Genomic DNA, 14,020 nt, shown 5'->3' on the forward strand with positions numbered 1-14,020 from the left:
GTGAAGGCCAAATATGAGCTCCAGCATCTGTAGCCTTATTAGTCATCTACATAAGCCCAACCCCATATCCTGAGTACCCCCACAACATGAAACGATTCTCTTCCATTTTGTCCCTAAAACATTCATCACAGTTCAGCCATGCCCAACCAACATACTCTTTGCATGCCTCAAGAATAGTATCAAATACGTGAACCCACTAAGTGAATAACGAAAATATGGCAAAACTGAAAATTCACTTTAAACACACATTGAGAAAACAAAAACATATTATCCAAACAATACTGAATTTGTGTTTTGACCTTCATTATACTGAGTAGTTGATTGACTTATTAATGAGAGTGACTGACATTTAAATACAATGCGTTGTGTTGTATAATCATAGATCACACCAGTTTTTTTAGGTTTTTTTGTGTATGTCTGAACTGCTGCAACTTAAGGAAATATTAAAGATAAATGTTGCTGCAACAGGGGAAAATAAAAATTGAAGTCACTGAACTCTCAGCCAAACACTTCATATGTGCGATGTCTGGAAGACCTCAAACACTGTACCTCTGCACTAGCGATGGAGATGATACAGCTTCCTATGGTCATTAAAAAGATGAAATTGTTGCAACAAGATGTGGCGGATTTAGATAACCGCAATCGTAGAAATTACATAAGATTACTGGGGCTGCGCGAAGGTATTGAAGGTTCTGATATGATTTCTTATTTGAAATTAAATATCCCAAAATGGTTGGATCTCCAGTTCACTCACTCTTTTGAAACTGAGAAGGCTTACTGGGTCCCTTCTAAACCTCTGAAAAACTCCTTTCCTCATCCAGTTGTGCTGAAAACCCTTTGTTAATCCCAGGCATTAGAAATTCTTCAATCAACAAGGAAACTAAAGTCAGCACTTGTGATTGACAGCAATAAAATTTTGTTTGTTCCAGACCTAGCAAATTCGACTCAGCGTTGCAAGGCCTTGCTAAATTTGTGGCCTCAACTTCGTCATGCTGGTGCACAATTTGAGCTCTACTATCCGGCGGTTATGAAAGTCACTATTAATCGCACCGGAAGCTTTGAATCGCTAGAGGCCTTACAAACATTCCTCACTGAGATAGCTACTGCCGATTCAGTGGTGACTTGATTGTGATTCTGGAACTACAGTGCTGTGAGTAATCTATTACCTTACTGTGCATTTTTTTTTTTTTATTCAAAAGGTTCAATCCTGGTTTCACTGTGGCTAACACAGCAGATGTACTTATGCTAGTCCTTTGTCTAGCTATCACTGACCCCATTCGTTTTTCACTTCACTTTCTTTTTGCCTGGTATGGCTTGCATTCAGAGCCATTTCTTATTTTGCCTTTTTCTTATTTATTTTTTCCTTTTTGACATCTGATGTGACTCATTTGAAACTCTGGAGCTTATTTTATTTTATTTTTTTTTATCTCAAGGAGACCAGGTTTTCTAGTGTTATTTTCTATTATTGGTCTTGGCTAAAGTTTGGTGTGTTTTGTTGAATGTCAATGGCATGACTCATCCTATTAGAAGGAAGAAAGTTCATCATTTAGGATCGCTACATCCAGATATTTGCTTTTTCAGGAGACCCATCTTAATTCCTTGAAATCTCAGAAATTGAAGCAGTCTTTGGTAGGAGATATGTTTTTTTTCCCTCTACCAAGAGTAAGAAACGAAAGATACGAGGGGTGGCAATTTTGTTGCATAAAAAATTGGAGGCTCAGATAGTGGCATCTTCCTTAGATGATATGAGCAGATAGATCGGGGCACTTTTGAAGATTCGCTCTAAGTTTCTCTCCTTTTTAACATCTATGCTCCCAATACAGAAGATCCAGATTTTTTTTGCACTACAATCTACATTCTATTGGAATTTGTGGATACTGAAATTCTTCTGGGTGTTGATTTTAGTTTGCCTATGGATCCATTTCTTGATAAGCAATCCAAATGTAAGAGCCATTCTTCTAGGACCCATCAAGCTCTTCTATACATGAAGCAACAAGGTCTCTCAGATCTGAGGTGTCTTCTACACCCGACGGATAAAGATTTTACTTACTTTTCAAGTCTGCAGCAATCCTATTTTCATATTTTTTTTTTTCTTATCTCTTTGATACTTCTCCCTGACTTGGTGGCAGCTGATATTCACCCTAATCTGATTTCGGATCATACAGTATTTGCACATCCTTCACTTGGTCTGAAGGACTGAGTCTTAATCGTACTTGGAGATTTAATCCTACTTTACTGGCAGATCCTCAATTTGTACCATTTTGGTGTCTAAACTCAATGATTAATTTTTTGGACAATACCACAATAGATACCTCATTACAGTCTAGACAGCATTTAAGCCAACTATCAGAGGACATATAATTTCATACCACCTATAACAATAAGGAACATCGTGTTGAACTGCAATCACTAGAGCAAGAAATATATGCTCTAGAGGCAGCTCAGATTGCTACTGCTTGTCCTTGTACTCTCATTGTGCTTCTCTGTAAGAAATATGAATGTAGTAAGACTTAGTGACAGAGCTGGCCTTTATTTTTTCAGGTAAGGCCTGTTACTACTAAGACAACAACAAGAGCAGACAATTATTGGTTAATTATCTGAAACATCAACATAGATATCAAATCTCTACCCTCAAGACAGATTCTGGTCAATTAGTTCATAAAGATAAAGACATTTTGGAACCGTTTCGGATGGCGGGTGTAGACGGAGAGGTTTTCGGGGCGGGGCTCCACCTTGTGTGGGATGGTGCCACCTACAGTCTGGCAGTATTTCTCTGACTCCAGCAGATGCTGGAGGTGCAAGGCCTCCCAGTTACAGGTGCTAATGCCCTGAAGGACCTGCAGGATAGAAAGTTGGAGCTGCAGCTCAAGAAAACTTTTGAAGTCTTGGCACTGGGAGTGCGGGCAGCTATGTGCAGCAATTTTGCCTTACGAGCGGGCCTTTGCTGGGTTCAGCAGTTACAGGCTATGCTAGTCTTTCCGATGCAGAAACACAGCAAGCAGGGCTTCTGGACGCTTTGATCGCTTATAGTGCGGATGCACTTTATGATCTGTTACGGACTTCGGCCAGATCCATGGTGCCGGCAGTCTCGGCTCGTGTGGTTAAGAAACTGGTCGGCGGATATTTCCTCCAAGGCTCAGCTGGGTCATTGCTTTTCAAGGGTAAATTGATTTTTGGCAAGGACCTCGAGGATATGATTCAATCCCTGGGGGAGAACAAGGTTCACCGACTGTCAGAGGATAGGCCCAAGTCGAGGGGCTCCTTTTCTTCACAGTCTCGATTCAGAGGGAATCGTAGATTTCTTCCGTCCAGAGCTCCAGCTTCTTCCTTTCCGCAAGCGTCCAGTCGCCAACAGTCCTGGTCTCAGCCCTTTCGTGGCCGACACTTTGGCAGAACTGGGGCTACCCAGTCCGCATCTGGGGCCAAGTCTTCCCAATGAAGGGACGCCAACCTATTCCTCTGTTCCAGCGGTCGGGGGCAGATTGTCCCTGTTTTACGAGGATTGGGTCAAGGTGACGTCGGACCAGTGGGTCCTTACTGTGATAAATCAAGGCTACGCTTTAGATTTTGCACACCGTCTTCTGGAACGGTTTCCGGTCTCCCCATGCAGTTACGAAGATAAACCACTGATGCTTAGATCTCTTTCCTAGGTGGTAACTCCTAAGATAGTTCACATGGCAGTAAGAGTCCTTGTCATCCCCTTTGCATGTTTTCACATGAGACAGACTCAGTGGCAACTGAAGTTTCAGTGGAACCAACATCTTCAACCATCCTCACAAAGTTAAAATATCCAAATATTGTCAAACCTTTGACATAGTGGTTGGATAATTCAAATCTTTTCAAAGGTCAATTTTTTTTTTAACCAACCCCAGTTTCAATACACTAACAGTTTTCTATACTTCCTCTCTCAAATGAGCCTGTTTGTGAGAAGAAAACTTGCATCATATAAACCATCTATATTTAAGAGCAATCTTCAATGCTTTCAAAATGTTCATTCCATGGCTGAAGCACACTGTGATGTTGATTCAAACTTGCAATCAAATACGTTTTAGGTCAACAAGGGGGGGGGGGGGGGAACAGGCTCTTTTTCTTTTTGCCTAGAGGCCTCCAAGATCTGGAAATGGGCATGCATATCGATTCAACAAACAGTATTACAAAGATTCCCATCTCCCATCACACAGTGCAATGGGAATCTTCTATATCCTAACCTTCACTTTTTGGCTCTGAAAGCACAGATGTTCAGAAAGAAGTTATATAAAAAATAAAAAAAAAAAATATATATATATGGTGATACCTTTTCATTTGACTAAATACATTTCTTTACTAGCATTCAAGAACTAATATTTTCTTCTTTTGGTCAGAAATGTATCCCATATATTTTTTTTTGTTAACACTTCTGTGCATTCTAGTGGACTAACATGATAGCTAAATTACTTTAGCATAGATGTTGAAAGCCAGCATTTGCCTTTTGAAGTAAAGAAGGTTCTTGTAGCCTCAATAAAAACACTACCACAAGATCTTAAAACTTTAAATGAAACAATTTTGAATCTGGGCTTCACATTTAGGTTAGTCTTTCTCTAACTGTCGTGTCCCTTTCTTACTTTAGTAACTTCTAAACCTGTTGGACTCTGGATTGAAAATGAATTCTGTGAAGAGTTCACATTAGCACTAGAGCAGCACACCATAATGTTTGCGATGGTGTGTCTATTTCCCATCAACCAAGGCCTTACACACCTGAAGCCTTCAATAAAGGATGCCCCTGTTCCCTAGGATCTAAATGTAGTTCTGGATTAGCTCAAGAAGCCACCATCCAAGCTATTAGCGACAGCATATCTCAGATTCCTTTCTTAGAAAGTTATTTTTAATAGCAGTAACTTCTGCCTAAAGAGTAAGTGAATTACAAGCCCCAGTCTCAAGCTCCCCTTATATTCAGTTCTTTACATCTTAAATTTCTCCAAAAAGTGGTTTCCCAATTTCATTTAAATCAAGCCATTGTTTTACCATCATTTTTTCAAGATCACACATCTATAAGATTGACCAGAATCTCCACACATTGGACTGTAGAAAAGCATTACTTTTCTATTTGGAAAAAAATTCCACAAGAAGTTCTTGCAACTGTTGGCTTCTTTTTACCCAGTTAAGCAGGTTTTTACGATTACAAAGACTCCTCTTTCAATTTGGATCTTTGATTGCTTGTCAATCAAATCAGTATCTTCAGAGTAAGGTAAAATCCCACAGTAACTTCTTTAGCAGATTTTTTTTCTCTGCTTTCATAGAAGATATCTGCAAGACTGCTACTTGGTCTTCCATGCCCACTTTCACTGCTCATTACTGTCTACAAAATGCTTCCCGGCAGGTCAGCTGTTTTATACAGGCACTTCTGTGAAACTTATTTAATTCATTCCTTCAACTCTTCCCTCCATTTTCTGGCGTTAAACATGGTTTACAATGATCTACTGAAATATAAAACAACTCTCAGCCTGAAAGCCCCAATTGTGTAGGTGACTTTATCCTGCTTGTCCATGGAGAAAGCTTAGTTGCTCACATATAACAGGTGTTCCCCTAAACTACAGGATTAATCAGATACACAATAACTCTCACTTCCCCTTAGATTTGAAGTTTAGCATTCTAGTAAGCCTGAGGAGACTCACATAGCAGCGGTTACATGAGAAGGCTCATACATGCTCATCAAGACCTGGTCAGTCTTTCTGAACTCAAGATAACGTCACACACTTGTGTGGCTGATTTATCCTGTTTACAGAGAACACCTGTTATAGATGAGCAACTTAGCTATCTCTTCCCAGGTTACTATTGTTAGTTTGCGGGACAGACTGTAGCATTTCCACAGAGTCCTCTCGTTCTTTATGCTCTTTTCGGTGTGTAGTACTTCTCTGCTAGCCTATGTATTGTTTTCATTATCCTCTTTGAAGGTGATACAGTGTTGTAAAGATAACAGATGCAAAAAAGCTGTTTAACTTCAGTTCTGGATTTCACCTGAATGGGTAGTGTTTACTGGGATTGTTCATTAGATTCCAAAAGCAGTCTCCGTATTTACAGTTATCACTATGCAGCTTGGATGTTTGGTAGGTCCCGTTCATAAAAAAGGACTTTAATGCATGATTCATGCAGTATGTAACAGGAGGATGATCATAAGATAAGGAGGAATAAGCCCATAATGAGTTAAAGCACACACTTGTATTGCTCTCTTCCTTCTACAGAAGCTGTATCTATCAGATGAATTAAACATATAAGAGAGACAAACTTCTGGCAATCCTTACTTCTTGACAATTCTTCCTTTTATGTTTCTGTCAAATCAAATTTGGGATTCATTCCTTTAACTCCTTTCTGAGGGCAAAAGGAACTCACATTGGAGAATGTTGCCCTACTTCTAGTGCTTGTGCATTATTTTGCTGTTGGAATCTCTTCACAGGGAATTGTGCTGTGGAGATTTAGTTTAGGAATGAAGTGCATACTCTTGCTTCAGGTAAAGATGCACCTTTTACCAAATCTTTACAATGAGGAATTATTCTGCAGTAAAACAGTTGGATAATTTTACCCTAGTGTAAGTTGGGTATCTGTCCATCTTGTAGTATATGGAGTAGAATTTCCTGGGGTTATTATCCCTATGGCGTTGTTCTCCTCCCCCACTCAAAATACGGCAGAGATCTTTCCAAGATTATGTTATGTTATATTTCTCCAGTTAACTTTTCCTCTACCTTTCACCCCCCTCTCCGATCCGCTTGTCTCTTCCCTCCTCTTCTTTCTTAGATCCTCTTATTTAATCAATTAATTGTTTTATTATAACTTTTTTTTTCCAATTTTGCTCCCTCTGCTTCCTTTGTTTTATGTAAACCGATGTGATATCCATACGAACTTCGGCATATAAAAGTGTTTAAATAAATAAATAAATACGATTTGACTTTTGACCTAAATACTGGGACTTGTGCCGTGCTTTTATATATGTTTTAATTTATAATCTCATCTTATGAAATAAACATTTTTATTTTTAATTATAAAGCAGAGGACTTTTTCCATCTCTTCCAAAATGGTTATCTTTTGGAAATTTCTAAAAACTTTAATGCCTAACCTTTTAGAATATATCAAGAACCTAAACAGATTGCAACTGACTAGAATGGCAGGCAGTGAGCTAGAATCTAACTGAATACACAATACAATGTTATTCAAGTTTGGATCCTAACTGGCTGATTCTTTCATCTATCACCTATAGTTGTCTGTCCTAATTATTTTAATTGTTAGGATAAGTTGTATTGTATCCAATGTGATGATTTAAAGTTGATCATTTGATTACCTTATTTTCTGGCCCTGGGTGACTGGATTATGTCTGACATTTTTTATTTCACTGTGTATGTAGGTTGTTTTAAACTGTGTTCAATGCCCTGAGCACTTCGACAATATAATGTATCACAAATATTGTAAATAAAGTCATGCGCTCAGTGCTCCATTACCTCATAGTGCCATAATCTAGGATGCATTAGACAGAGCATCCTGACCTAAACCTGTCTTAGGGACCCCATAGTCAATCAGGCTTTCAGGATATCCACAATGAATACACATGAAGTAAATCTGCATATATTGGATTTCTAATATATGCTTCTTTATCTCATGCATACTCCCTGTGGACATCCTGAAACCTGACTGTCCTCTGGACAGGTCGGGGAAGCTTTGCTTTAGACCACAATTCTCAGGGGTTGCTAACTCTGATCCTCAAGAGCCACAAACAGGTCTAGTTTTCAGGATATTCACAATGAATATGCATGAGATAGATTTATATACAATGAAGGCAGTGCATACAAATCTCTCTCATGCATATTCATTGTGGATATTCTGTAAACCAGGCCTGTTTGTGGCTCTTATGAACTGGAGATAGACACCCCTAAATTACCTGAACAAGGAACTGATTGGAAATTATGCATTCACAATTATGTATCATCTAAGAAAATGTCAACTAAAAAAACAGCCTAGATCTTGGCAACCTTCTTTATCCATTTACCAATCTAATTCATGAAACACTTCTTAAGCAGGAGGACTAGAAGAGGTAGAGTTCCAGTCTTTTGACCACTATAGTTTAGCAGTCCTGCAGCAAACAATTTCATAAAGAGTAAAGGCAGAAATTAAAGTTAGAGAGAGGAAATGTTATGCAATATTAGGGGTTGGGTAGGAAGAATTTTTAGGATAAAATAAAGTAGAAGCTAAAGAGAAAAAAGAAGAAATAAAAGGTGTGAAAAGGAAGCATAAGCAAGATCAAGAGGAAAAGGCATGGGCAAAATTATGGGTAGAAGAAATGAATCATGTTCTAATGCCATTAGATGGTATTGGGACAGCACTGACCTCATTTTTCCATCATTTCTGTGTAGGCTAAGAAGAGTTAATATCAAAACATCAAACAGTGATGAATAGCTTTTGTGCTAGTAAAGTGTCTTTGCAGCCTGGGAATCTGAATCAATAGCCCTCTCTTGTCCTGCCTGTGTGATATGCTTGTTAAGCACAAGGCTGCAGTATAAAATACCATAATGGCAAAGCTAGTGGGCTGTCATCTGAGACATATCACGTCACCCTTTATGATTTACAAAGATGTAACCACAGCAAGAATTATTTCTATTTCAATGCTTTTAACAAAGGTTGCAAAGAATAAAACTGAGTTCAGTGCAGAAGCACTGCACCTGCACTCAGTGTCCAAGATAGAGAATCAATGGAAGTGAATTCTATAAAATGGGCAGAGCATATACTTAAAATATAATTCATAGATTTTCCCTCTGTAGCACCTGTAGTATAATAGTAGTTTACTGTTCTTATTTTGTAGGCCATTCATGTTTTTATATTTACACAATCATCCCTTCCTTGTTGCCTGAATGCAGATTGCCAACAGGTACTTGATACCACACAAACATCTAAACCTGAAGCAACATTGTATTAACACAAACTTCTGTTAATTTGTTCCAGCAGTCAAGTGACTTCTCACTTCTGAGCAGCATCGAAATAGATTGCTCCAAAGTGGAATGGACTCATCATCAGCTTTGTATGTTCTAATGTTGACAAGAGATCACTCTTTGCAAAAGCAGCTTACATTCACAATAAAACTAGTGATTCTCTCTCCCTCTAAATGTCAAGCATAGTTTAATCATCACACACAGGTAGAGCTGTACTTTCAAAAACTACTAGGCTAGTGACCTCAATCCTGCACCCCATCGATTATAGACAGAGGAGGTCCTGAATGTTTATTTTGTGCTGCTCTTTTAACCTTCCTGTTCAGTCAGAACTTATGCAACATGAGGTTAAGATGCCATGAATCATTATATACCACAGTGCTTTTTCCTAAATTGTTTTTTCTTTTTTTACCTCCATATCTAACCCAACTACTAAGTGACAGTTCTCTAGCTGAGAGACATGGACTGTGGTTACCTTCAGATCTTGGCATAAATGTGCTCCAGCTTAGTTGGGACTCTATCCAGGGTTTGTGGATGCTGCCACCCACAAGAAAGAGCTAGATCCAAACGCACGCAGGTCTTTTGCACGGCAGCACATAATATTGACTTCATGTGCCCAGGAGAAGGTGTTTATACTGACAAAGACCATTCTTTCATAACCTTCATATACCAAATTTTAATTTGTTAGTATCTATTTTGGAGTTTCTATAAATGGTAACTAAACAGCTTTTTTCACTCTCAAGGCCACTGCTCACTTCAATTACATGGAATTTACCTATGTAGTGTGTCTGATTTTGGAGAGTATGGTTTTCATTCCGCTACTCTCTCACTTCTTTCTAGGATGGATCACTCACACCCTGTATTTAACAATATGGGGTACTTACCCTGGCGAGGTCCCCTCTTTCTTCTAAATGCTGCACCAGATTGTAAAGCCTCGAGCAGACTATCCATCACACCCGTTTCATCACCCTCTGCAAAAATACCAATAAAAGCAAGTGAAGATTCAGTTGATAATAGAAATCAGCATCTGAAATTTTCCCAAACGGTATAATGTAAAACAATTTTTCTTCGTATCAACAATGCCATCTCTTCTACCTCTTTCCACTGATTAATGGAGATACAGGTTTCATCTTCGGTCATTTTAGCACTGCCCTCCACCTTTCTACTTCTCATATCCAACAATGGCACCAATCACTCTTGGTATCATTGCGGGGAAAAAAAACCCAAAAACTCTTCTTAAAACACTTGCCATTGCCAATTTGGCAGCTTTACCTCTTGGAAGTACCATAGCAATTTACCGCACACTTCTGTACCATGGCAGGAGCCCTCACAGCACAATATCATGAAAATGACACTAGGCCCTCCCAAGCCTGATGATTATATAAATCATAGACAATGCTGGCAGATCAGGGTTACTTGGACTGCTCAATCTGCCCACTGGTGCCTGCCTCCTGTGCTGTTTCTGCTCTTAAATCTGTGGTCATCCCCCTCACTTTGCCACTAACATCCCTTGCCTCCATGAATTCTACCATTGTTCTAGCTCCTATCATCTCTGCTGGACGTATAATTCTAGATGTTTTATTGCATTCCTTTTGAGCTTCTCTCCCTTCAGCTACGCACCACAAATGAAACTGGGCAGAAGGGCAATACAGTCCTTATCTGCTGTTTTTTCTATGATGACCATTTATCCTTGAGTTTCTTATTTTATGAAAAATTCTACCTTCTGGTACCTTACTGAAGCCTCCTATCTATTTAAATGTTTGTATCATATCACCTTTCCCTTTCTTCTAGAGAGCACATCTTTAGCTAATTAAGCCTCTTCATGTAGCATGCACTCTTTCACTGGCCGCCTTAATCTGATCAATATCCTTTTGTAGATGTGATCTCCAGAACAATCTACGGACTTGAGGTGGGAGTCTCACCAGTGTCCCATACAGAGATATTATTACTTCCCTCTCTCCTTATACTCTCAGGCACACTATTAGCTTTCCTAACTGGAAAATCATCAGCGATTCCGAAGTGCTAAAATAAATTCTCCCTGGGAGCGAGCAACAAGAAGTTGGATTTACTCTCTGCGATCTGCCAGGTAACTGGCCACTGTCGGAGACACGATGCTGGGCTTGGTCAGACTCAGCATGGCACGTGGAATAGTGACTGGAAAATTGGAATAGCATGAGAGAAAGCAGTCTTTAGACTTTTCTATTTGATTTCTTTTTCGGAGGGGGGGGGAGGAAGGAATAAAGATGGTGAAATGGTATGCTTTGGAGGATAATACAGATGGGGGAGCTAAAAAATATCTGGCTAAGAGGAAACATTTAGGAAGTATAAACCACATTTGTAATGCTGCTTCTGGATTGATTGAGTTTGCACATCTAATTTAAGTAATAATGCATGACAGAGTGTGGCGCATCATAACTCAGTGCATTGTGAGAGCAAAATGTAAAGCGGAGTGTCATTGTATTTGTAACAAAATCCCATGAAACACTGCAGTATATTATTGTAATTATGAAAAGGTATATCTATTAAGCAATAAAAAGTAAAAATGAATATTTATAAGACTGTATAAACCTAATGTGGCCTTACACCAAAATGTAAAGGCAGATTTAAGAAGAGAGGTAAGTATATAGCTGGTTACATTGCAGATTTATTTTTTTTAAATGTAACCAATTTTGTAATTTTTTAATGGTAGTGTTTTCCTTCTTTTTAGTCTGATCTACATACGTCCTCCCCAGGCTTGGGCTGTGTCGTCCTCTTTGGTGCAGTTTTTCTGCTTTCTTTCCTGCCCCTGCTTACAACTAATAGCTTTCTTCCTGTCTCTTTGTGGTTTATGAATCATGTAGAACATTGAGAAACACGGACCACACATATAAGGGGCACATGATTTAAGTTTTTTTCAGTGATTTGTCCTATACTAATTAATAAGGTAATTATATATATTTGCTTGATATAATTTGTTCCATGAATATATGGCCCACAATTGTCAAACTACAGTGAATTACATGTGAGCGGGCATGAACAAGTTCCAAAACAAAGGATCAGCCACTGACAGCACGATAAAGGACTAAAAGCATTCCCATAAGATTAAAATTAAACTATGACCTGCAATGAAATGAAAGTAAAATGTACATTAGGGCTTTGCCCTTCATAGCAAAATCATGAGTTCCGACAAAAGTACTGGAGACTTATCCTATTCATCAGCACAGGACTTTATTTTAAACTTTTAACTAGCAGACAAGCGTATGCAAGATGTCGACACACTGTGTGTGCCTGCATACACTACAATCATAGTATCTAGCTTTGTGTAAGTATTTGTGTAAGTATTCTGGTGATAGATGTTTCTATCACCAGAACCTTGAGTGTCCCATACTTCATATTCAGCATTTCCCCCATGCATTTACCTGCGATTAAGTTTTGTAAATATGTTTTATCCTTCTGAATTACCTAAAGTTCTCCTATTAATATCTCTATAAATTTGACTCCTATTAATCTATGTAATTATCTATTTATTGCTACTTCAGTTTTTGTTTTTTTTTCAGTTACCCCTTCCCTGTTTGCACTGCCATGTATCAATCTGTCATCTATCTTATCGCTGTTATAAACTCTTAATGGTCTTTTCTCTTAAGTTGAACATTAATTGTAAAGCACTGCTGCTAATTTCTGTTTGTTCTAGCGCTGCTGCTAAACATTGTTGAATGTGAACCGACATGATGTTACTAAACGAATGGCGGTATATAAAGAACCTCAAATAAATAAATAAATACATTTTAAGAACACTGCTATATGAACACATTTTTCACTGAACAAGATGTATGTGCGCTTCTGAGTTATCTTCATTTTTTGTCCCAATGAAATATGTAAAACATTTTCTTCAGCATATTTACCCCCCAGCAGTTTGCCATTTGAGTGATTTTATGAATATATGCCTTTGGGGTCTGAACTAGGATAAAGGAAGAGGTAGCAGTAGTAGACAGAAAGGCAGTACAATGACCCAGGTAGGTATTGACCCATGCAGGCAAACAATACTGCTACAGTAAAAGTATGTACATGTGATCTATATGTATTGCATGTGTTTCTATGCAAAAACAACTTTACAAATACCCAGGCTGTAATCTGTATTCTCTGTCTGTTCACTCAGCAACAAGAAAATTAGCCAGTCTGGCATCAACAGAAAAATCAGTTTCTGTAATAGGCCTTTTTTTGGCAGACATTATACATTTTACTTTTCATAAAGCCTCCAGCAGCCAGTTTGTTCTAATGCTTAATGTGGTTTCAGATGTTTTCATTTAAGATCCTGTCCCTTCTTGTTTCAGTCTGACCTGCTGGGTAGCTTTCTAGGTCCTTTCAAGCTACACTCCAATATTATTAGTACAAATTCAATCCACTTAATCTCTCTCTGCCTGCAACGTTCCATTCTCTTAAAGAGATGAATCTGCTCTAAAATGCACACCCCTCCCGTCCTCCACAGAATACTTCCATTCTCTTAGATACAGACGTCAACAGGAAAAATGCAGTCTCTCTGAACCAATCCAGAGGATGAGAGCAAGCAGCACTTTGTGATTAGAAGGTCAGATCAACAGAGTGAATTATGGGAACGTCTTTGTGTGCTAGTGTTTCATTTTCACTCTTCACCGCAGTGCAGATGTGATTTCCATCTGTCTATATGGCATTAGACGAGGGGCAGGATCAGTAATTTACATACTCTTGGTTACTCCTCTCTGCAGCAGGCTGGTTTCGACACACCCTGCCAGCATCCAGCAGATAGAAAAGAAAATGCAGAAACTTGAGTCTCCATTTCAGGAAGCATGCAGTTCTGATTAAATAACCTCAGTAAGGCAGAAACAGGAAACCAACAGATCTGTGGAATTTTTAATATTTACAATACAAAACTTTCTTGGGATTTGAAGGCTGAATGAACACTCAATTTCTAAGCACTGAGTGTTAGAAAAAAATTAGACTTTTATAGTCTATTTGTATTATAGGCTTTGAAGAATTTTATGCCGTTCAATGCCTTGGGCAGTCAATTATTTTGACCGGGAAGGTGGTTTAGAAATAACTTAAAATAAAACATGAGAGAT

General features: G+C 38.6%; 1 protein-coding gene across 4 annotated transcripts in view; it reads right to left on the reverse strand.

Annotated features, from left to right (window-relative positions):
* DIAPH1 (diaphanous related formin 1) overlaps positions 1-14,020 on the reverse strand; it is a 295,385-nt gene that overhangs the window by 25,866 nt on the left and 255,499 nt on the right. For all 4 annotated transcript variants that reach the window (XM_029583290.1, XM_029583289.1, XM_029583291.1 and 1 more), the window contains one exon: positions 9,830-9,916. In XM_029583290.1, the coding sequence (XP_029439150.1) occupies positions 9,830-9,916 (87 nt within the window). The remainder of the gene's footprint in view (positions 1-9,829; positions 9,917-14,020) is intronic.

The sequence above is a fragment of the Rhinatrema bivittatum genome, chromosome 18 (genome assembly GCF_901001135.1).
Source record: "Rhinatrema bivittatum chromosome 18, aRhiBiv1.1, whole genome shotgun sequence".
In the NCBI taxonomy this organism is placed as follows: domain Eukaryota; kingdom Metazoa; phylum Chordata; class Amphibia; order Gymnophiona; family Rhinatrematidae; genus Rhinatrema; species Rhinatrema bivittatum.